This window comes from Thermobia domestica, chromosome 5, assembly GCF_964235325.1.
Source record: "Thermobia domestica chromosome 5, izTheDome1.hap1.1, whole genome shotgun sequence".
Lineage (NCBI taxonomy): Eukaryota > Metazoa > Arthropoda > Insecta > Zygentoma > Lepismatidae > Thermobia > Thermobia domestica.
The window spans coordinates 130,982,451-131,007,112 of NC_137458.1; the positions used below are offsets into that span (position 1 = coordinate 130,982,451).

The 24,662-nt window shown below is 37.0% G+C and overlaps 1 protein-coding gene across 1 annotated transcript in view; it reads left to right on the forward strand.

Annotated features, from left to right (window-relative positions):
• The first annotated feature begins 4,295 nt into the window (after window positions 1-4,295).
• The window catches only part of LOC145685242 (uncharacterized), a 188,702-nt gene continuing 168,335 nt past the window's right edge, over window positions 4,296-24,662 (forward strand). Inside the window, exon 1 of the mRNA XM_081757604.1 lies at window positions 4,296-5,496. Within this exon, the coding sequence (XP_081613730.1) occupies window positions 4,948-5,496 (549 nt within the window). The 5' untranslated portion in view covers window positions 4,296-4,947. The remainder of the gene's footprint in view (window positions 5,497-24,662) is intronic.

The window sequence follows — 24,662 nt, forward strand, 5'->3', positions numbered from 1 at the left end:
TTTGTCATCCAATACATTACTGTTATGTACGCTTGTATACGAGGTATACGTTTAAATGTATGATTTTTATCCAATTTAATATAATTCAGGATAATTTTAAGGAATTAAAATGACATTATAATTCAATTTTCGATTAAGTCTCTTATTTTCCAACTAGAGATGGGTTATATTTTTGTATTTCCTTTAAAACTTTGAGCTCCTTCGTGGCTAAGCGGTTAGCGTTACGCGCCTTTGGCGTGGGAGACCCAGGTTCGATTCCCAGCGGGAGCTTATGTGGTTCGGATTCCATGTTAATCAGTAAGTCCCGTCTCATATAGCCTCGCTGCTGAAAGGGACGTTAAACTTAAAATCAACTCAACTCCTTTAAAACTTAAGCAATGTCATTTTTAACGAGGAATAATCTCGTGAGCTATTGCACGGTAATTTAAATTTTGTTTCATTGTGAGCACGAACTTCCTAATAAATCCGTCTTCACGGAAAATCAAACCTGTGCTGTTCCATTAATAGGCAGATGCCTTACTGAGTACGCCACTGCGACTCTAGTCCATATTGTAAAGCCTAATTATTTACATTTAAATTTATTAACGTAATTCCTAATATTGTGTGATCATAATCATAAGTTAAACCCTTGTTTGGCGTTAGTGTCACTGCCAGTCGGTCATAAGCAGCAGACTTCACACTGAAGAAAGAATAAAGAGTAGCGGACTTGAGCACCTTGAGGCCCTAAGCAATTAATGGCTATAGGCCCCTCACCCACTACTACACATACCCCGTGATAAGATGTCTACTAATGAAATCTCCCAGCAAATTTTTGACAAATTTGCTTTAATCACGGACTGTTCTATAGTACATTTACTTTTTTATTATATAACTAGCTGAGTATAACCATTCTTCGCATGGTAGCTGAATTTGCAAGTCATCGCTAATGGAAGTGTCACCATTGATCTCAGCGACCACGAAAACTATGGATTTGACACTAATATCGGTCATTGTGGATTATTTTTACATGTCTCGGTATCCCACCAGTGAACCCGGCCCGCAGCCGAATAGGGTCAATTTGGAAGTTAGTGCGATCAGAGTTTCACGATTGATCTCACCGGCCGCGAAAACTATGAATTCGACATTAATACCGGTCATTTTCTACTACTTTTACATGTCCCGGCAAACGTCCCCCTGAGACTCCCCTGGTTCGAATTTTGAAAAAGCTCTTTCCCTTGGTCTGGGGCTTGGACCAAGGTATCCGTGACCAAAATTTGGTAACTCTCGGTCAACTTGTCTGGTCCCCAGGCCGGTCCCGGTAAACGCCCCCCTTGAGACTCCCTGGTTAAAAAACTTAAAAAAAACTCTTCGTCTTGATCTGGGGCCTGGATCAAGGTATCCGTGACCAAATTTTGGTAACTGTCGGTCCACTCGTCTGGTTCTCAAGCCGCACACAGACAAGCACACAAACAAACTCTGTATTTTATTTATACCTATATTAGAAGAAACTATATGGGTTCAAATAGTGCGAAACAAAGCGAAACCTAAAACATTACAATAACAATTCCATCTCTAAATTTTGCGGCTCTAGTTAGCCTACCTTATTTGCCTAGTCGAAAATCTGACGCTGAGGATAAAGGATGTTTTTTTTTTATTATTTTACCCTAGTTTAACACAAAACGTAATCTACTGACAGCTAATTACTTATCTTCAAAACATTCTAAATCAGAAAACTTTCGAATTTTCTTAATAGAGATAGAATCTTCTGGTAAAGAATGTGAAACACATCAAATGCTCTGTTCTGTTCCACTCCGAAGAAAATCTATACAAATCATTTCAAAACATTGGAGAATATTATAAAAGCTCAAATCTTACTTACAATCGCGTTTCAAAACATTCAATTTCTCAGTATTTCTTGTGATGTGTATTTAATTTTATATTTAAAACATCGAAACACTGTAAAAATACTATTGACCTATTATTTCAAGACTTGAATTATTATTTTAAAAAATTGTTCACTGCAAATGGTGTTTCTTGGTGGCATATACACAATCAATAAAGGAACAACCACTAAACCGATTTTGATATCACAGTTGTTCGGATTTGGAATAATCAAAATGGGTGCACGATGTGATAGTGAAAGTTTGCCTGAAACATATACAACCCGGTTCACGTCTACCTTCTGCTGGAATACATAACTTCAAGGAAACCAACGACAAAGGACAGTTTCTTTCTAAGGGTCTTCAACATCACTGCGATTTTGTTCACTTGTCCATTGATTTATAGGGAAAAATGCTCCCTTTTCTTTGAATGAACAATGATTCTATTGATTTCTTCTTTAATTTGAGGTAAAATATCCCTTGCTTTGCCAAAATGAGTTTGCATTATGTGTGAATTTTAATATTGATTTATGCAAATTAAATTTATTAACGTTTATAAACATTTAAATCTATTAACGTAATTACTGATACTCGAGAAACTATGTTTTCGATATGTACGAGTTCAATACTCGTATTTTCGTGATTCAGAAGTTATATGTTGGAAGAACCTATTTGGAAGCTTCTGGGAAAAAGTTTAAAGATAATTTAAATATATTTGATTATGGCTTGAGTTCCTTACATACAGACTGCAATTTAATTACTACAAATCAAGAAACATTTAAATAAAATTAGAGAAGAAATCACTTCTTAAAAATCTTAAAATTTCAAGTTCATTTCACAGAAGATAAAATGATACTTCCATATATAGACCAATAGGCTAAAGAAAATGCAAGATAGCATATGTTCTCAATACTTTTAAATAACTATAATGTAATATATATAATTAACGGTTGTTAATTATAAAGAGAAATGATCCCATGGTACACGACACTTTCATCCCAAACATTCACATACGTTAGATTTGTATTACAGCTCATATTTACCGATAAATTTGCTCGCTGGCAACTAACCATGCCAATGACATTCATCAATAATACTCATTGACAGAAGGAATTTCCTCGTGGCTAAGCGGTTAGCGTACGCGCCTTTGGCGTGGGAGACCCGGGTTCGATTCCCGGCGGGAGCTCATGTGGTTCGGATTCCACGTTAATCAGTAGGTCCACGTCTCATATAGCCTCGCTGCTGAAAGGGACGCTAAACTAAAAATCAACTCAACTCAACTCATTGACAGAAATAACTTCTATCATGTATAATGCATGAGAATTAAAGCTTTCGAAGATGTTACTTCAATGGATATTTCCACTGATTTTTTCATTTTTTTTTTTTATTATTGTGCTATGAAATATTTCAGAGTTAGCTGATTCCGGAAAATACTTCCTTTCGTTGATGCTTTGATTCTAACTAGTCGAAGGAGGCGCGGTGGCTCAGTGGTAGAGCGTTCACCTCCGGTGCTTGGGGTCCCTGGTTCGATCCCAGCTCGCGCCGTGTGGACTTTGTGGTGGACAAACACCGTGCTTGTGGGTTTTCTCGGGGTTCTCCCGTTTTCTCCCACTTTCTTCATTCCACCATTTCATTCATTTCTCATCTTCACCGTATCCTTTAGCCTAACCGGCATAACCGAGGGACGTAAACCTTAAAGATTTCATTTTCTAACTACTCGAAATTTGCGATTGAATTTCTCATCTCGTGGGGAACCCAACATGCTAGCCTGTTAGTTACCGAGCGTCATAGTATTTAGTCGACAATATTATTACTGATGATACTCTGTCAATTTTATTGAAGTTCAAATATACAGTAATGTAACTAAAGCTATAATAATAATAATAATAATAATAATAATAATAATAATAATAATAATAATAATAATAATAATAATAATAATAATAATAAGAAGAAGAAGAAGAAGAAGAAGAAGAAGAAGAAGATGTCCAGCTACAGGTATGCAACCATTTTATCTTTGAGTCAATGAACACTGAAATATTTTGGAATGAAGTTGATCAGATATTGAAAGTACCATTTCTGCATTCAACTTGTTTATAGAGAGAGGAAATACCTCAGAATGTTGTGCTGGGGATTCGAACCAAGACCTGCCTTTAAGAAGCTAGAGCACAAACTGTTCATTTAGGTCACTTGGTTATTCAAGAGTCACAAAAACAAATTCGATTTATTAGTAATTTTTTTTTATAGAATGTAGTAACTTTTTCTGTAATAAAAGATTTTAAAAAATAAATTATTGGGAGTGACAGTAACTAAGAAAACTAAAATAAGTATGTACTGGCAACGTTGGAGCTGACCGGCCGGCAGACAGATATGGACCAATAGAGGTAGGGAGCGTAGAACACGTGCGCAATGACGACCTTCTCTCGCTCACGGAGAGAAGCAGAAAAGCATGGCTCACCGTGCAACTGATAAGTCTGTTGCTAGCATTCATGTGTAGCTGGTAGAAAAGTCTCGTTACACAAGGCGGTCAGAAACACGCGCAAACACGAGTTCGTTTCCGATCGAGTGTTTTCACGCGCTTTTTCCAAAAGAAAAAAAAATTAAATTTGTCTCGTGGTTCGGAAAGTTGTGGTGACCATTATGTGTAAAATTATGTATTTGTTGTCACAATAAAAGGCAGAAAAGTCTCACATTACGCGTTCATTTATTTTTAAACAATAAAATACATAATTACATAAAGATAAAGTGAATTTGATGTGAAAAAGTATTTCGGTATAAGCTTAGATACAAAGTCAACGTGACGATTCTGTGTATTATTTTTACCCGATTAAATTAAGTGCTTCGAGATGATTTGAATAAATAAAAAAAAAAAGTGACATTATAATTAGATTTCGGATTGAGTCTATTTTTTTTTCAAACTGGAGGTGCTTTCTTGCGTTTCATTTTAAACTTAAACGGTGTGATTTTTAACGCGGAATGATCTCGTGAACTATTACATAGTAATTTTGTATTGTGAACACGCCCTGGTATTAACGAATAAATATATAATTGATATTATTGCAAATTGTTTTATAGTGTGTGCGTTATTATGGCGCCTATGTTTAGTGGTGGTGTAACAAATAGTGATATAAGTGTTATGACAGTGTTTCTTTTAGTGTTTGGCTTGCTTGTAACAGATTTGAATGTTCAGGGATATTCCAATGCTGGATACAATAGTTATCATCACTCTAATCATCATCGTAATGTGAACAATCATCATCATCGCAATCATCATAATCATAACAATCATCATCAAGGTAGTAGTACTAGCAGGACTCATCAAAAATACCCTAATTTTGACAGACTGCTAAATAAATTAGACAATGCTGCCTTGGCGAGTGCAACAACAAGTAACAACAATGTAAGTGGATCATTGTCATCTTCCAAATCGGAAACTTTGTTGTCAACGTCATTGTCATCATCATCTTCGTCGTCACAGTGGAGGAACGGCAATCTGTCACCGTATCGGTCTTCATTGTCATACCAACAGCAACAGGATTCGTCCTCTACTACGAAGGACGATTCTTTCTATGATGAAGATGTTGACAGCGAAGAAGATAATCAGTCTATAGAAGGTGGTGACTCGAAAGTTGAATGGGTAAGTACTAATGCATGTTTCGATGTTTTTCTTTCATTTCATGCGCTTGCCCATTGGTACTGTTCGGTGGTACCTATGACTTGGACAATTAGAATTGATTCGACTCCCGTAGAGGAAGTTTCATTCGTCAGTTGTGAGTGCACTCTCACGGATGGTAAATAGCGGGTTAGTGATATCGTAACAAAGTCTCATGTCTTTGACTTTTTTTTTTTTTTTTTTTTTTTTAACAAACGTACTTTAAATTTCAATTTATGTGATGGCTGATCGCGTGAATCAGCTTCGACCCATGAACTCATTCTTTCAGAAAAAATGTTCCGCGTGGGCACACTTAGTATTCCGGGGGGCATTGCTGGTACTGTTCTATTTATTTTTATATTATAAACGTATTATTTTGGTCTCCTCCGGGGGTACACTCAGAGCTCCGGGGTGGCAGTGCCCCCCCAAAAAAACATGTCTGGAAGAAACACTGGACCCATGACTTCCCAAATTTGTGATTGAATTGGAGACAGGAAATGCATGTAGTAATCACTTGACTACCTAGAACATTCCATAGTGCGAGAAATTGTAATGAAACACTGTACTTGCAAAGAAAATAAGGTGTCATGTGACACTTAGAATCGAAGAAGTGTCACTGGAGTTAAGTCATCTAGTCTTAAGTTTTAGAGTGGCTAAAACTATTTGCGATTTGCACACGAAGTGACTTGACAATAGCATGACTGATCTCATAAAGGATATCCCGGCTTCTGGTCTCATAGATGGTTGTCCCGTGATCACTTTCTCTTACTTTTACATAAATCATATTATCAAAGGTCATGCTTGGTTAACTCAGAAACCGTTTACCCGTATTTCATCTCATCGTCAAGTGCAATATACAAGCATATAGTTTCCAGATCTTAAAACTATTTTTATTTTTATTTATTTATTTATTTATTTATTTATTTATTTTATGAGGATACAAATATACAAAAATACAGGAGCATAACTAAATCTTTTCTCTTTAATTGGGAACATACTGGGTTATTCTGGAACCTTGGCACTCCCTCTGGTGTTAGTTTTTTTCGATTCCAGGCTGGAGGCCGCGGTGGCTCAGCGGTAAAGCGTTCACATCTGATGCATTGGTCCTAGGTTCGATCCCAGCTCGCGCCAAGTGGACCTTGCAGTGGACAAACACCGAATGCGTGGGTTATCTCGGGGTTCTTCCGTTTCCTCCTACTTTACTCATTCCACTATTGCATTCATTTCTCATCATCACTGTCTCCTTTAGCCTAGGAGATGAAAGTAGTAGGAAACGGAAGAACCCCCCCCAAAAAAAACACGTACACAGTGTTTGTTCACCACAAAGTCCATTTGGCGCGAGCTGGGATCGAACCAGAGACACCGCGACAGCAGTAAACGCTCTACCACTGAGCCACCACGGCAGCCGATTAGGGATTTGGAGAAACGTGATAATACTAACTGAATAGTGAAAGCGATAATGCTAACCATTCAGACTTGAGGGACTAAGGATTTCCTTTTTAATGTTCTTTGGCGCTACAACTCACGACAATCTTTGCTGCTTGTTTGTTGCATTGTGTGTGGCACTCTGGCACTCCCTTAGCTACGGGGTAGCCAGGGGGTTTGAATCCACCTGCGACCAACTTCAGCCCTACTGAAACTTTCAGTTGTTTGTTGCTTTGGATATATGTATGAACGTTAGGTGGCCCTAGTCTAGTTACACTCCCTAAGGATGATCTAGTCCCCCCTGTTCTCGCTACTGGCCTGATGTATAGTCAGCACATCGGCACAGTGGGCTTTCTTTTTATTATTTAGTTTTAAGAAGGGAGATAGTCAGTCACTTTCTTGTAACGTTAAGAAAAAGATAACTCGAAAACTATCAACTTGTTAGAGAACTATACTTTCTCTCTTTTATGAAAATAAGACCATAGGAAAGCAACTATACATATACCACATAGACTTGATCCCTAGTCTTCCGTTGTAAGCGCTGCTATCGGCTGAAGGAACTCCACTCACTTTCTCTCGTTTAGCAACAGCTGAACCCGTATTGGCTCAAAACGAGGGTGTGTGAGGGTGTGAGCTTTAGTTCGCATTTTTGCCACGGCTCAAGACATTTTGGCAGCACAATAAGAAGTTTATAGAGTATCGTTGGATGTCTATTAGGTTGGTGCGAATGAAATGTCCGTCCCAAGTGCGTTATTTCCAAATGTCAAAAAAAAAAATGAAAAATACAATATATCGTTAATCAATTAATAGGCAAATATTAGTATGGTATGCGTCTAACTTGTCTGTAATAGCAGAACATTTTTTTTTCTAGGAACCACTTCCTGCAGCTCATTCGAACATGTTGGTCAATATCCACTGAATTCATTTTACAATACTGTATCATTGGAACGAAATATAACAATCCAACGGCGAATAGTGCCTTTATTCACCATTGCTGACTCAAATGCATTATTTTTTTTCGGACTGTTATGCAGTCCCAGTTTGAATCGCAAAGAAAAATCACTCTCCGAAGCTGAGTTTCGTACGACGCGGTTCAACAACGCAGGGCCTGCTAACTGCATGGGTACCCCACCTGTTTGATGGACGTGTACAGAATTTGTGACGTTAAACGCATGATCGTAGTCCATCCCTATGTTGTGTTGCTGACGTAAGTTTCTTACCAAATATCAAAATTGACATTTCATTCGCACTAACCTAATAGCCCAGTCCGATGTATGACGTAAGAGCGGGGTTTTATGATCAGAGTCAGAGCAAAGAACAGATTGAGCAAAACAGATGAGCGAGCGAGTGTTTTTAGTCTGCGATTAGTCATGAATTGACAAGTATTGTATCTTCAAAACCATCGACTACGCTTTGCTTACCAGTCATCGTCGCTTGCTGAGTTCTCCTTGCTCTCTCTGTATGGTTTCCTGAGAATATGAGCACCCAACTGTGACTCTACAGAGTATCCAGTTGGAATAGACTGACCTTGATAGATTACTGACGATAGAAGAAATGAAGACGTGTCTATTTCTTTTGGATCTAGGAACAATTGCACTAGCATTTTATTATTAACTGTTGTTCTACACTCTATAGGCAGTTAGTTTCCTTGTTTCTTCAGGAAAGAAAGATAATTATATAACTACAGCGCCTTTCACACAAGCGCTATTAACAAATAGCCCCTATATTTTTATTGTGAATTCAAATACAGTGATTTTGGAAATCCAGTGAGCGTAACTAAAGCCTGGCTTATATTTGCTCACGTGCTTCGTGTTTTCTGCTGACACTTCAGACAACAGCCTTAAATGAACGCCGATCTCGTAAAGGGTTGAGGATTTCCTCTCTGTAAGTCCTAAAATCTTTTTTGAAATATGGATGTAATTGGGCATCATGCCTGTTGTGTTGAAGTAAGCTTAAATAAATAAATAAGATGGTTCTCTCGCATAAAGTTATGTTTACTTTTTGATCAATGATGTGGAAATTAGCATAAATATTGAGATCAAGCTTTATTTATTGACAAATACCCAAATACGATTACGCGACCAATTTACACTGGAATAATTAACAATTAACAATTCAATCATGGATGCAACAACTACAATGAAAAAGAATCTTGAAGAAGTCGATCAGGTATCATCTTGAAATCCGCCTGATGGAGCTGAGAAGGGGGTAAAAGTGGATCTGAAAAAGTAAGGGGACGTCACGCCACCCCCCGTGCCTATCATTGACCATTGTATTTTTTTAGGAATCGAGGGACGCCGTAGATATTTTTGGAAGTGGGGGAACGACTTCCCTCGCGTTCCCGGTCACTTTTACTTCTGGAGCTGAGGTAAAACCCTCGTAACCAATAAGGCTAACTATTAGTGTACATTCATTAGGCAAAATGTCCGTAGAGATAAAGAATATAGATATATTTTTTAAAATTTGGAATTGATTTTTCATTTCCATTCCTACCAGTGGCGTCATTTCAGATATTGCTTTGGGGCCACAGTGGCTCAGCGGTAGAGCGCTTATCTCTGGTGCATTAAGTCGCTGCATCGATTTCCTGCCAAGTAAGTTCGTGGAGGACAACATCGTGTCCGTGGGTTTTCTCGGGGTACTCCCATTTCCTTCCACATTGTTATTCCATTAATTCTTCCACCATGATTCACTTGCCTTAATCATCGTATCCCTTAGTCTAAAGGGCATAATCGTGGGACGTTAAACTGAAACATTTCATTTTCATTTCAAAGGGTTTCAGATTTTGCTTTGAGGGAGGGGGCAAGTTTCTCCGGTATAAGTAGATATTTTCATGTTTTTCATTAGCATATTATTGATCAAGAGCAGTCCCGGGTTCAATTCCCGGTGAGGCCACTCGGTCGAAAAAGTGTAAAATGCTTTTACAATACAACCATGCTGAATGAGGTTTTTCTGGGATTTTTTCATTCACACCAGGCAAATGTAGAAAACATATAGGGCCGTATGAAAACATATAGGTCCCAGACCACTTCCTTCCTTCCCTTTCCCCGGACGTCATCCCTCAAACGAGCCGGGATAACATGGTCATAGATGCCGAAAGCCCAAAAATCTTAATCCCAAATCCTACATTATTGATTAAGATGTATACATATCTCAAGCCCGGAGTTCTTGATAGTGATATTTTTCTGTCTTACTGGTAGTTTCTACATGGGATTCTTTGATATTAAAAAAGAGGTCTGCTTTGATATAGGACTGACGAACTCTTAATAGCAAATACAATGTGTTGCAGTTGAATGTGTAGGGTGAACGTTTTCTTATACTCCAAAGAGTACAAAGAGTCTATGAGTGCAAAAATTGGAATTATGAGTTACGTACGTCTGTGGAGTTAAGAGTCTACAGAGACTCGTAACCGTACGAAAATGTTACAGATATAGCAAATTTTGATAGTTGTCTATTCAACGAATACTAATGGTATTGTTTATACTACTCTTATAAGAAATTTAGATTAGTATCTTCCCTTGGTATTTCTTCACGTCTACTTTTAAAATTAGGAGCAGCTAGCTTCTTAAAAAAAAAAAAAAAAAAAATCACTTTTGTCATCTTTTCATTTAAAATAAACATACCAAATTTTGCAAGTTTATTTCAGTAAGATGAAGTGATGGTTGATTAACTCTATTGCTAAGATGTGTACTCTCAATTAGAAAATAGCTTCGTCTGGTTTCCGTCTTTGGTGCTGCTGTCAGTCTTTTGTTGCTTACTTTGAAAGTTATATAGCCATAGCGGCTCGTTATTTTCATCAATCCTGCATCTTATGCGCCTGCATGCCTTGTGTCTTCCATACGAGCACAAGGAATAAAATACTTTTTTATTGTGAGTTCAAAGACATCGACCTTGCAGATACTGTAAGCCTAATTAAAAGCCCATATTTGCTCTCTGTCTTCTTCTGTTGCCTCTTCAGCCGAGGTTGTGTTTGTTTGTTCATGTGCGTTCTATTTTTTTTTTTTTCCATTTCTTTTCCCTGTTTAGTATGCATGCCTTTCAAATTGTGTCTGTATGTTTACGCTACACCACTATCTGCAGCAACTCCCCTCCCCAATTCCCCCGTCAAATAAAGCAGACAAGTTGAAATCTTTGTAGTATTACTTCCGTATAAGAGGAGAGAACTTGAATTTTTGTTTTCCTCGTATAAGAAATGAAAACTCAAATTTTATATTTTCCGTATAAGAGATGAAAACTTGAGTTTTTATTACTTCTGTATAAGAGATTGAAACTTGAATTTTAGTTACTTCTGTATAAGAGATAAGAACTTAAATTTTTATTTATCAGTATAAGAGATGAGAATTTAAATATTTATTTTTTCGGTATAAGAGATGAGAACTTGAACTTTTATTTTTCCATATAATAAATGGGAACTTGAATATTTATTACTGTCGTATAAGAGATAAGAACTTGAATTTTTACTTTTTCCGTATAAAAGATGAGAATTGATTTTTTTTTTCCTTATAAGAAATGAGAACTTGAACTTGTATTGCTTCTGTACAAAAGATAAGAACTTGAATTTTTATTTTTTGAATTCATAGTTTGTTGTATTATCACTTTAGAGATTTTTTTTTTTTTTAAATTATGGATCATGTAACACAAAAACAGCGTTTGAGAGTTAAGATTTGAGTGAACTAGTATAATCTACGAGATTTGAGAAATTTCTCATTCTGTCTCGAATTTGTAAATCCACTTCTCGTTTCGTTTTCGAGACGAGACGAGAAGTTTCTCGTTTCACGGGTAATATTGTTTACAGGAAACATATGTTTCAGTTGATACGTGTAATCTTTTGTTCATTCGTGAAAAGGATCTAACTTCCGTTGCACTCAACACATTGCAGCATTCAGTTACCTACTAAATTAACTAAACTTATAGAATACGCTATCAAATTTGCATTAGAAGAATAAATCAAATTCTGCGACGGGGAGTAGTCTAACAAACATTCAGCAAAATTCATAGTCAAATAGTAATCTAGCTTTAATTCAAATGTGTAAAATAATTACATTGTGTATTAAAATTTAAGTGTCTTTTCACTAACTAAAACTCTTGCAATCCTAAATCTTACTGTTGTATCTTATGGAATATGAGTTCCTGCCATCTTTTGTGTTTGCTTCAAAGAAGTGCAATTTCGTGGTTGTGAGACTAGAATTTCACATTGTTTCGAACGGGATATTTAGTGTTGTAGTGCGAGGTCAAGAGAGGTCAGCGAGCGCGATGTCAAGTGAACATGTGTCAGCTCTAAGGCTAATGGAGACATGGACCAATAAATGAACTAGAGAGCTCCCACCGGGAATTAAACCTGGGTACTAAAGGCGAAAACAAAGTAAGCTTATGAATAACTGCTACTTTCTTTGAACTCAAAACTAGTTTTCCGAACCTATATATTGTCTGGTGAAAAAAAAAAAAAATGAATGAGTTACACACCAACGGCGCCAACTTTCCAAAATTCATGTGGGTGCATATTAGTGGAGGGTCGTGTTCAGGGGTTTCTCGATATTTATTGACTAATTTCCTTTTAGTTAAAATCTTTTAAAATGAATTGAATTGAAATCTTCAGTTTTACGTCCCACGATTATGCCGGCAAGGCGAAAGGAGACGGTGATGATGAGAAATGAATGAAATGGTTGAACGAAGAAAGTGGGAGGAAACGGAAGCGCTCCCGCACACGGTGTTTGTCCACCACAAAGTTTAATTGGCGCGAGCTGGGATCGAACCAAGCACTACATGCACCAGAGGTGAATGCTCTACCACTGAGCCACCGCGGCCTCTAGTTAAATGATTTTTATGAACACTGTCATAAATGGCTGTGCTCAATTCTATTTATACGAGGGTCATTCGAAAAGTAAAGAACGTTTTGCGCTAGCGCGTGCGCGTGTCCCTCCACCCCCGCTGCCGCTGTGTTATTGACCTGGGCATGCTTTAGCCTCATTCTGGCACCAGCTGCGATCCGCTACGGTCCGTTATTGCTTCGCTGTGCGACTGTAAAATGTGCGATACAATTACTGATCCCGCCAAGTGTGAGGTTCGTAGTGTGATAAGATTTTTGAATGAAAAGTGCGTCCGATAGAAATTTATAGACAAATCAGTGAGGTGTATGGAAATGTAATGAATGAAGCATCAGTTCGTAAGTGGTGCATTATGTTTAATGACGGACGGACGAATGTGCACGATGAGGAACGCTCGAGCCGGCCTTCTGTTGTGACTGACGAACTCAAAGGAAGAATTGAGCGGAAAATTCAAGAGGATAGGCGATTCACTATTGATGGGCTGCACGAATTCTTTCCTGAAATTTCAAGAACTTTGTTCTACGAAATTGTCAGTGGTGAACTTGGTCACAAAAAAATTAGTGCAAGGTGGGTGCCTCGACTGTTATCGGAGGAACACAAAACCAAGCGAGTGGGAGCCGCATTGACTTTTCTCAGCCGTTACCATAAGGATGGCGATGAACTTTTAAATCGTATTGTTACTGGAGATGAGACGTCACATCACTCCAGAAACAAAGCGCCAATCCATGGAATGGCACCATTCAAATTCTCCGAAAAAGCCGAAAAAAGCCAAACAAATTTTAAGCACCAGAAAGGTTATGGCTACGGTCTTTTGGGATCGTAAGGGTGCTTTGCTCGTTGACTACATGCAGAGAGGTGAGATCATAAATGCAGCTGCCTACTGTCAGACGTTACGTCGACTTCGCCGCGCGATTCAAAACAAAAGGCGCGGATGCTGACCAGCGGCGTCATCCTCCTCCACGACAATGCCCGTACTCACTCCGCGGCATTGACGAGGGACTTGCTTCAGCAGTTTAAGTGGGAAGTTTGGGAGCATCCACCCTATAGTCCAGACTTAGCCCCCAGTGACTTCCCCCTATTCCCAAAGTTGAAAGACTTTTTGGGTGGAAGCCACTACGGCAGTGATGATGAACTTATGGAAGCTGTTAGTGATTGGTTCAACAGTTTGGCGGCAACTGTGTATGCCGAAGGCATAGAAAAACTTGTACCACGGTATGACAAGTGTTTAAATTTACACCGCGACTATGTCGAAAAGTAACTTAAGTATCACATAGTATGTAACACAAATTTCGCCTTTTTTATATCAGTTATTAAAGTGTTTATACAAAAACGTTCTTTACTTTCCGAATGACCCTCGTAATATAGTTCCATTTATTATTGAGGAGGACTGTCTTTGACTATGCCTGAGACAGGCAAGGAAGGAGGAATATGTTGCTTACTTGCCTTTGCAGAGACACATTTGAAACAATTTATGTTTTAGACGTTAGAAATTTTAACTTCCATCTCAATGTTTTAATTGCTTGTTATTTTCTGATAATAGCAAGTAAGAAGTATTATCTTATTTTGTGTCTCTCAAACTAAAAATCTTGTGGGTACCGGAGTCCCGGAGCACCCACGTAGTCGACGCGCATGAGTTACACAACTGAACTTCAGAATCACAGCGTAGTCAGTCACCGTGGGTTCTGCAGCAGAGTGCTCACTTCTTGTGCGTGGGGTCACATGTTCGATCCCAGCTCGCACCAGAAGTGTCTGGTAAACAAGAGGAAGTTTTTTCTCGTGATTCTCCCGTGTCCTCCCACTTTCTTCATTCCAATTGTTCGTTCATGATCATTATCACGGTATTCCTTAGCCTCGGGTAATAATATGGGACGTTAAACTAAAAAAAAAAGAGCTTTTAGAATCACGTAATATAATAATAATAATATATTTATTAGGTTAACGTTTCACAATTGTATACCTAGGCTAAGGGAGACGATAATGATGCTGCTGAACGAAATGACGTAATGAAAAAAGTGGTAACTCATGCACACAAAGTTCTTCCACCATAAAACTCACTTGTCGAAAGCTGAGATTAGACCACGAATCCCATGTATCAGAGTTGAGTGTTCTACTACTTAGCCACTACGGTCTAATATTATTATTATTATTATTATTATTAATAATAATAATAATAATAATAATAATAATAATAATAATAATATGAGCTATATGACTATCGCTCGCTCGCATGAAAGAATCGTTAAGTGAATACAGTTCTTTTAGGGATGGCTCAAGAACAATAAGATGTTTTGATAGGTGAAACATAATGATTGGAGAATAATATTAACATGGATATCAGGAATTACTTAAGCCGTTAGCTAGGAAGGGGAAGGTAAGGACGAGTTGGAAGGCATCATTAAACTCTAGGGGGTGAAATTGCTCCCTCCCTACAAACATACACATACACACACACACACACACACTTACATATATATATATATATATATATATATATATATATATATATATATATATATATATATATATATATATATATATATAAACTCTACATCTACCGTAGAGTCTTCTGCCTTCCTTACCAGGGGCGGATTTAGAAGATAAAAACAAGGGGGCCAGCCAGAGTATGATATCATGAGTTTACTTAAATATATCAACAATAACTTAAAAATATTATTGTCACTGAAAAATGGGGGGGGATAAGTCCTCCGGCCCGAGGCAAGATCCGCCACTGTTCCTTACCGTTCTTTGATCCAGAAAGCAAAACTTGAAATGACGCTACTAGTCGAGTTGAGCGCGAGATTATTTAACGCCACCGAATTTCGAAACTTGACTAAAAGTGCTTTCCATTGAGATTGACGAATTTGAGGTTTGAATGAGAGCAAATACAGATCCGGGGTCTTGTGAGTGTGAAGTTTATTGAGTTCCGTTAGCACCTTGTCTAATGAAATTCCTTTCACATAGACAACACCTACAATTTTTCTACCATTATCAAAGCGTTGCAAGTGATAATACTGGAGTTTTTTGTTTTTCCTTCTTAGAATCTAAATTACGTTATTTACCATACTCTTTTTCTTTGGAAAAATAATTTTATGGCAGATTATGACTGACCTTTCAATCGATATCGCTTGACCCAGCTAGAAATGCAGAATCAAAGTCCTTTCGCCGTTAACCTAGTTATTTCTGCTTAAGAGATAAACTAACATCTCATTCATCCATAAACGCATCTTTGTTTGTTTATAATAAGTGCAACATTTTAACATAACTTTTTCCCCTCCCCTTATGTACAAGAATTTTTACGTCACAAGGAAAGTAATTGAGTCTTATTTTAAGAGCTAATAATAATCTTTATGAAAAACAAGAAGAAACAAAAAGAAAGTTAAGTGGATTAGCGTTATGTTTAAGCAAAAGGTCATATTATGATGTTCCATACTTTTGAAAAAAGAAACGTTGCTCTTTCGTTAATAAAAAACTGTGTTGTTATTGAAAATGTAAATGACATAATCGTTATGTTTAAGCGTGTGTTTGTAATAAATGTAATGAATTGCTATTAAAAGACACAGTAGCTCTTGCATGTCATGAAGTCATATAAACATTACAAAGCTATGTGCGAATGTTCCTTTTCCTTCACGCTCTTCAAGCTCTTTCTCGGTTAACTCTGTGTGAGAGAGTGAGCGTGTTTATGATCATCTTCTAAAATAATTTGTGTATTTTATTAAAATCAAACAACATTTTCTTTGTGAATAAGGCATTAATTTTACACAGACACTTCTGTGTGGGAAGGATTGCTTGCTATATATAGTGAAATTTAAAAGCTACGCCTAAGATAGTTTACCACAAAAGAGTGTGACTGTTCCTAATCTTTTTCAGCTGTCACTTTGTTTGTAAACTTCATATTTCCTTTGGTGGAAGTTGTCTCTGGTCTAATGGCTAGCGATATTACCTTTGATGCAAGAGGTTTCAGGTTCGATTCTCGATGGGATATAGTCGAACGAATCCACGGTAGTCCAGGTATATACCCTCGTTGCTGACGGAGAGTATACACATCCATTAATCCGATGTAGTGGTGTAGTCAAACGGGTGAGACGTTAGACTAATAGTCATCAGGTAAAACTTATTGTGGGTTCCAGTCCCACTTAAGGTTATGGGAGTTTCAACTGTCTTCGATTTCTTGTGTTCATGTTGCTATCAAGTCTGGTAGGAATTCCGCATAGAAAGACTTAAGTAGAAACTAAAAGTGCGAAAAGGAGTTTAGTAATTTTTAAAAGCGGCAAAGCTTTCACCTTTGGTTCAAAGGGTCCCTGGATTGATTCCTGGACACATTAGTTTGTGATGGGCATCATTGTGGTCATAGTTTGTTGTCGGGATCGTTCTGTTTCTTCCCACATTCGTATTCATACAATTCTTCCATAATCATACTTGTATATTAATCATCCGCCTATTTGTAGCGTAAAGAACATAACCGTGGGTCGTTAAATATTACCATTTCATGGCCTTCCTCTACTCTCACTTTAGTCTACCTTTGGAATATAACACAAATATTGCTGGGATGCTGCACTGAGGAAAGGAACGAAAAACTACAACATTTTTGTTTCTAGTTTACTGTAAACAGAAGCCAATATGTGCGATCTAGTTCATTAAAATATAATTCAGAATTTGTACCAAAGAGAAATGATAGTAATAATAGCAGTAATATGTATTTCTAGTTCAGATTAATATAGGATACGATCTTTTAAATACGTATATAGTTTAGAGCAAACAATTTACTCAATATATATATTTTTTTTTTTTTTCACATTGAATGCTTAGATTGTGGCCTCCCATAGCGTAGTCGCTAACTCTCTCACTTTTGGTGTGAACAGTCCCAGGTTTAATTCCCGGTGATGTCACTCAGTCGAAAAGGTGTCACACTTTTTTCAGACCAGCCATTCTGAGTTAGCTTTTCCCTAGGTTTGCTTCATTCACACCAGGCAAATACAGGTCCCAGGCCGATTTCTCTCTTCCCGCGGTTTATTTCTTCCTTCCCTCTGCTCCGGATACTGTGCTGGCCGAGGAACGTAATTTCCTGTACGTGACAAATCACAGGTGCTGGTCATGCTCAGAAATATGTAGATAGTAAATAAATAAATAAATAAATAAATAAATAAATAAATAAATAAATAAATGCTTAGATTTCCACGATGGGACATTTCTACAAAGGAAGCTACACTGATAGCTATTTTGCTTCTTAAAGAAAATCTTCCACAACAAAGTTCCTACTTCTCTTTACTATTTTTAACTTAATCTGTGTAAGGTCTACGTTTATGCACCTTTTCCTCAACCCCATCCTTCTGCAAGTATGGTGTTCTTCCTAAATGCTCTATTAAGTGGTCTGGATTCTCCATGCCCCGTTTACTTTTTGAAGAACGATTGTTGGCTGGGTTGGTGGAGTGCTTCAAGAAGAGTTAGCTACAAAACAAAAATATCAACTTAAGTAGCACTATAGTCTTACAGTCAGTCATTTTCGACCCCCTGCTTTCTGTTGTACGATCTTTAGTCCTTGTTCCCGGCTTTCAGATCTGGTGGCATTTTTATAAGTGTTCCGTCCGCATGTGCTTTTTCGAATAAGTAGCTGTACAAGAAGAGTATTTTGCGTTTTTGATAGATCATGATTGTCATTTAAAAAAAAAAATCTGCGAGGCTGATTAATACCAGAAAATAATAATTAACTGTCAACAAGAATGACGAGAAAAATGTCTATATTTAAGATACTATGTCATTCAGGTGGTTGAACTAAAGACGGTTATTTTTCGATGTCGTTTGTATTTCATAAAATGAATTGAATAAATTTTCGGGTAAGCTATACTATAAAAAATGTATGCATCTATATAATGTCTGAAAGTCATTTACTTCGGTAATCAATACTTACATCGAAAAAAAAAACAATACTATATTAGCATCTGCTGAAAAGAATATCCAAAGATGAGATAAATCAATTAGTGATAGAAGACTTTATTTCTCGTCTCGATTTGTAAATTTGGTACAGTCAGCGACAAAAGTTTTTTTTTTTTTGTTTGATGAAATTAGTTTCGTAAATAATTTCAGAATGGAAGGACAATTTGAGTACAGTTTTCAATAAATTAAAAAGAATGTAATTTTGTGTACGTTCCAACCATACTACCGTTATACATTCCAGCCTTAAGGCCGTTATTCCCAAAAATAAATTTTACCAAACGAAAAAAAAAACTTTTGTCCATAATTGTACAAGTACCATCTCATCTCGGTTCTCGAGAAGCTTTTCCGGTCACTTCTCGTTTTATAAATGTATGTACAAAATTTATCCTTTATTTTTTTTGTTAATTTTATCTAGAAGTGTTCAGAATTCTTCTGTATGACGAGGTGTCCACGAAGACTGTGTATATAACAATATCACATTATATTTATATTACTTTATATAACAATATTACTTCATATTTATTATTAGAGGACACTGTGTAATGACTTGTGTATCGTTAGTCGTTGATAAATGCTATTCATTTTGTTGCTACAATCACTTTATCAATTTACAGTTGTTATACTGTGCATTATGTAACATTAAAACAGTGCTTGAGATCTAATATTATTATTATGAACTAGTGTTGCTCACGAGACTTGAGAAATTTCTCATCTTGTTTATAAAGCGAGACGAAAATAATCATGTTTGAATTCTAAAAGGTACCATACTTTTCCGTCTCGAAAAACGAGTTGAGAATCGATGAGACGAGAAATTTCTCATATTGTAAGCAACACAAATAGGCCTATATCAATTGATATATCTAATCGAGCTTAAGAAAATGGTATGCTGGAGGGTACATTCTCATTCGTAGTTTTCGAGGAAAAAAGGACAAAAAAAAACTAATTTTATGACCCTAAAAAAAGTAGGTCATTCATGGCTAACAAAAGCAGGTTCGAAAACACGCCACATATTTAAGATAAAATTGATACTAAGGCCTGTGACAAACATCTTGGCATTTCAGCTAAACGAATAAAATGCAAGCAAGCTCTGGCGTGACGTTGCTAAGTGGTAAAGGGGTGTGGCTATAGGTGAATGAGACAAACTACAGTGCTATCAGGTGACAGGGGATAGACGTGGATGTGTGCAAAATAAACGTGGCAATACCGCTGGCCTCTCATTTGCTAGCAGCATTTAAAGGGAACGTGGAGCGCCGCCTTCAAATGCCAAGATATTTGTCACGCCGTTAATACATACCGCTATCAAACCATTCATTATGACAGTATTATATTATGACAATTGAAATACATGATGAAATCAGGCACATACGTATGCATGTGTTTCGGGAGGTGTTCAATGCTTTTGGGACGCCCAAATTCAATGTCAGAATAAATTATATTAAAATTTTGTCAAATCACTGCTAAATTTAAATTAAATTTACAGAAAGGTTGGAATTTCGGAGGGATTCAGCACCCCAGGACCCATCTGCTTGCCTGAAATTATCATTAACTATTAAGCTTTAATGTTTAAATATCTTTCTTGAGGGCACGGTGGCTCGGTGGTAGAGTGATTACCTCTGGTGCATGGGGTCCCTAGTTCGATCCCAGCCAAGTAAGTTTGTGGTGGACAACATTTTGTCCATAGGTTTACACGGGAACTCTCGTTTCCTCCCAATTAGAAAGTTATTAAAATTACACTTTTTCTTTTATTACAAAATAAATGCAAATATTATTGAAAAAAGTAGTTGACAAGGAACCACTACAATATGATAAGTCATTAGATATAATTACCGTTGAGTTCATTTTTCTAGTCGCTGCCTTAACCTAGATTTTTCGATAATTTATATTCTGACCACACTGTAATTTCTATGGATGGCAACATTGAACATTTTTCCGATTCGTATTTTCAGACAGAATAACATTATCTATTATCTATTATTGTAGTAAACTGTAGTTCATTATCTCTTTTCACTTACGAAAAACGGGCAAAAGAAAGAAATGGTTAGCTTTTGTATCATTTTTAGTAGTCTGCCTCTTAAGAATGCTTACAATGTTAGAGTTTAAGTGTTTATATTACATTGAGCTCCATAGCAAACAATCATTAAGATTTTCGCTCAGAACAATAGCAAAGACTCAAACCATTCATATAATCGAATCATTGCTAATTAATTTGCCTGATAGCCGGTAGCCTGATAGAAATACCGGCTGAGTTAATTTTAGCTGGAGGCGAAAAATTGTGGAGCAAGATACACAAACTCATTCTCCGTATCTGGAACAAGGAGGAATTGCCACAAGAGTGGAAAGAGTCAATCATTGTTCCAATTCACAAGAAAGGCGACAAAACTGACTGTAAAAATTATCGAGGCATTTCTCTTCTGTCAACATCCTATAAAATCCTTTCAAATATTCGTTAGCAAGATTGACCCCATACGCAGATGAAATTATTGGAGATTATCAGTGCGGATTTAGACGAAATCGATCAACTATCGACCAAATATTTACCATTCGCCAATTACTCGAAAAGACGTGTTCATACAATACCCCGGTACATTAACTATTTATTGATTTTAGAAAGGCTTACGACTCGGTTAGGAGAGAAACATTGTACAACGTCCTTACAGAGCTTGGAATACCGAGAAAGCTAATTAGATTAATTAAGATGTGTTTAAAGAATCCCAAAGTAAAGTCCGGGTAGGAAAATTTTTGTCCACGAGCTTCCACGTCGAAAATGGCCTGAAACAAGGAGATGCGTTGTCGCCATTATTATTTAACTTTGTGCTGGAATACGCCATAAGGAAAATCAAAGATAGCAACCAGGGCCTAGAGTTGAACGGCATTCACCAGGTTATGGCATATGCTGATGATGTAAATTTAATAGGGGATGATAGGAGAACAGTAGAAATAAATGCAGAGATCTTATTAAACGCTTGCAGGGACATGGGTTTAGAAGTAAATGCAGAGAAAACTAAATACATGGAAGTGCGTCGGGACCGTAATACGGCAAATTGTGGAGGCGTTAAAATATTAAATAATACTTTTGATAAAGTGGATACTTTCAGATATTTAGGATCAATATTAACAGACGAAAATCATATTCACGAAGAAATTAAATATCGACTAAAAGCAGGGAATTCGTGTTACTATTCGGTTCAAAATCTCTTGTCGTCGCGAATTCTGTCGAGGAATTTGAAGCTTAAAATATATAAAACGATAATCATGCCTGTTGTTCTGTATGGTTGCGAAACATGGTCGCTTACTCTGAGGGAAGAACATAGACTGAAAATATTTGAGAACAGGATCCTGAGAAGAATATTCGGACCCAAGAGGAACGAGAATGGGGAATGGCGGAAGCTTCATAACGAGGAACTACATAGTTTATACGGTTTACCCAACATTGTTAGGGTCGTCAAGTCTAGGAGGCTTAGGTGGGCAGGTCATGTAGCTAGAATGGAAGAAAGTAGAAACGCTTTCAAAGTCTTGACTGGTAGACCCATAGGAAAACGACCATTAGGAAGACCTAGGCGCAGATGGGAGGATAATATTAAGATGGATCTCGCAGAGATAGGAATACAAAGTAGAAACTGGATCCAATTAGCTAAGGATAGAAGTCAGTGGAGAGCTTTTGTGAACGCGGCACTGAACCTCCGGGTTCCATAGGCCATAGAGTTAGTTAGTTAGTTAGATAGATAGTAATACGTAACTGCACGGAAGAAATTCAGAATTTTAAAACGATTCATGTGAAGGAAACCCTATAATGAATCAGGTTACCGAGTTGATACACCGAAACGGATGTTTTAAAATACTATTCTGAAGTTCATTAAAGTATTTTAAAAATTTATATTCGAGCGCATCTTCGAATACGATGTTTATAAAAATACAGAAAAATATACTTTTCTATATATATTTACTATTGTGCAACCTTTCCTTAAAAATAATATATTTATTATAATAATACTTGCTCGTCATTACTATTTTTAACATTTATGTGCACTTTTCGTATGAGCTCAGTGTGAGAGAAATCTATCCATTATATTTTGTAACCATTTTAGTAATGGTGTATTAAATTTGTATGAGACATGCATGCAGAATTGAATGTAATTGCATATTCATTAAGACATACACGGACAACTGCAAATACTATTGGTTTCTGGTAGGTATACAATACTTCTTAATGCACATTATTCAATTGTCCACATCTAGACGTTTGTTAACATGTTTTATTCAAGGTCAACCGGTGCAAAGGTTCTTCTTACTCTTTTTGTTTTATAAAGAAGTATGCCAAAAGATAGTAAGTATTAAGTGCGATTGTACTATCATTCATATGCATGTCTGTGGTGAACATCCTTCTTGTGTGTAAAATTTAAAATATGGGATTGATAAGTATAATATCTAAATAGATCTTAAAGAAAAATTTATATTATTATGTGACGTAGAAAGAAATATCGCGGCAAGCATTTGTTCCTAACTTGGTGTGTATGTGTATGTTCATGTTCACATACGGAAACTTCTTGATAGGTTAATGTCTGCTTCTAATAAATTTAGCTTTCTGGTTAAGTTAATAGTCTCTGTCTCCATTAGGTCACATGGATGCCCATCTATCAGGGACGTCCGCAGGATTGTTTTCCAAGGATTGCGGGGGATGAGGAGAGACCGAGATCAAACGTAATCGCGAATCCACCCTTACTTTGATGCACGCGTGCACTTAATAGTTCTTGTACATAGTGGCGAATTCACGGGGAGAGAGGTAGGGGCAACCGCCCTCCCAAAGACTTTTCAATTGTGCACAGTATATCGATCCCAGGTCAGCAGTCTTTCGATTGGTTTGATGCCAATCTGGACCAGAACTTTTCTTCCTTATATCCTGTATGTAGCTTTTTCCCCTATATCTTGAATTATTTGGTCCATATACTGTATATTTCAATTTCGGCCTTTCTCTAGATATTTTTTTTCCTTCTGCAATTCACACTGTAGTCAATAATGTAATTCCTCCATGTCTCATAATGTGTCCAATCATCCTATCTCGTCTTTTTGAAATATTCTTCAGAATACTCCTTTTTTTCTCTCTCTTACCATTTCCAATACCCTCTCATTTGATACCTTGTTCGTCCATCTAATTTTCATCATTCTTCTATAGCACCAGCTTGCAAAACCTTCCATTCCCCCCTTTTTTTTTTCTCCTCTTCTACTGTCCATGTCTCACACCCGCCTTTTCTTCAGTTCTCTGCCGATACTTCAGCTTCTGTTTTTCTTCGAATGTCTTCTACACCTAAGCTATTCTGGTTCTCACATCTTGTTTGCACCCGTTATCGCTCGTTATTATACTCCCTAAGTAACAGAACTCCTCCATTTTTTTTTTTTTTTTTTTTTTTTTTTTTTTTTTTTGCAAACGAATCAGCCTCTCAAGGCAACATACCATGACTATCCCGAACACGCTACTAAAACTAGAAGTGGTTCAAATTTAATATTACGTCCGGTTTCAATATTGATTTTCACAGAGGAAGAACAGTAAGAGATATCAGATCGAATGCAGTTTTCTGCAATCAATTTGTCTCAAGAATTGGATCAATCTTCTTAATTAACCCTCTATTCAAACCACATGTGGTTCAAATTAGCAATTTCCGGTTTTAATACTGATTTCCATAGAATAAAAACGCTCAAATGCGTTTTTTTTGCAACAGATTCAGGTTCCCAATAATAGGTTCCGCCGTCTTCGTTGGCCCTGTATTCAAACCGGAAGTGGTTGAAATTAAACATTTCCGGGTTCAACATTTATTGCCATAGAACATAAATAATTATATTTAACTACAAACAGTTTTCTATAATTGATTCAGGGCGTCAAGAGAACATACCATCTCAACCCGTAACACTGTATCAAAATCGAAAGTGGTTTAAATTTGCTACTACTTCTGGTTTCCATACTGATTTCCGTAGGGCAAT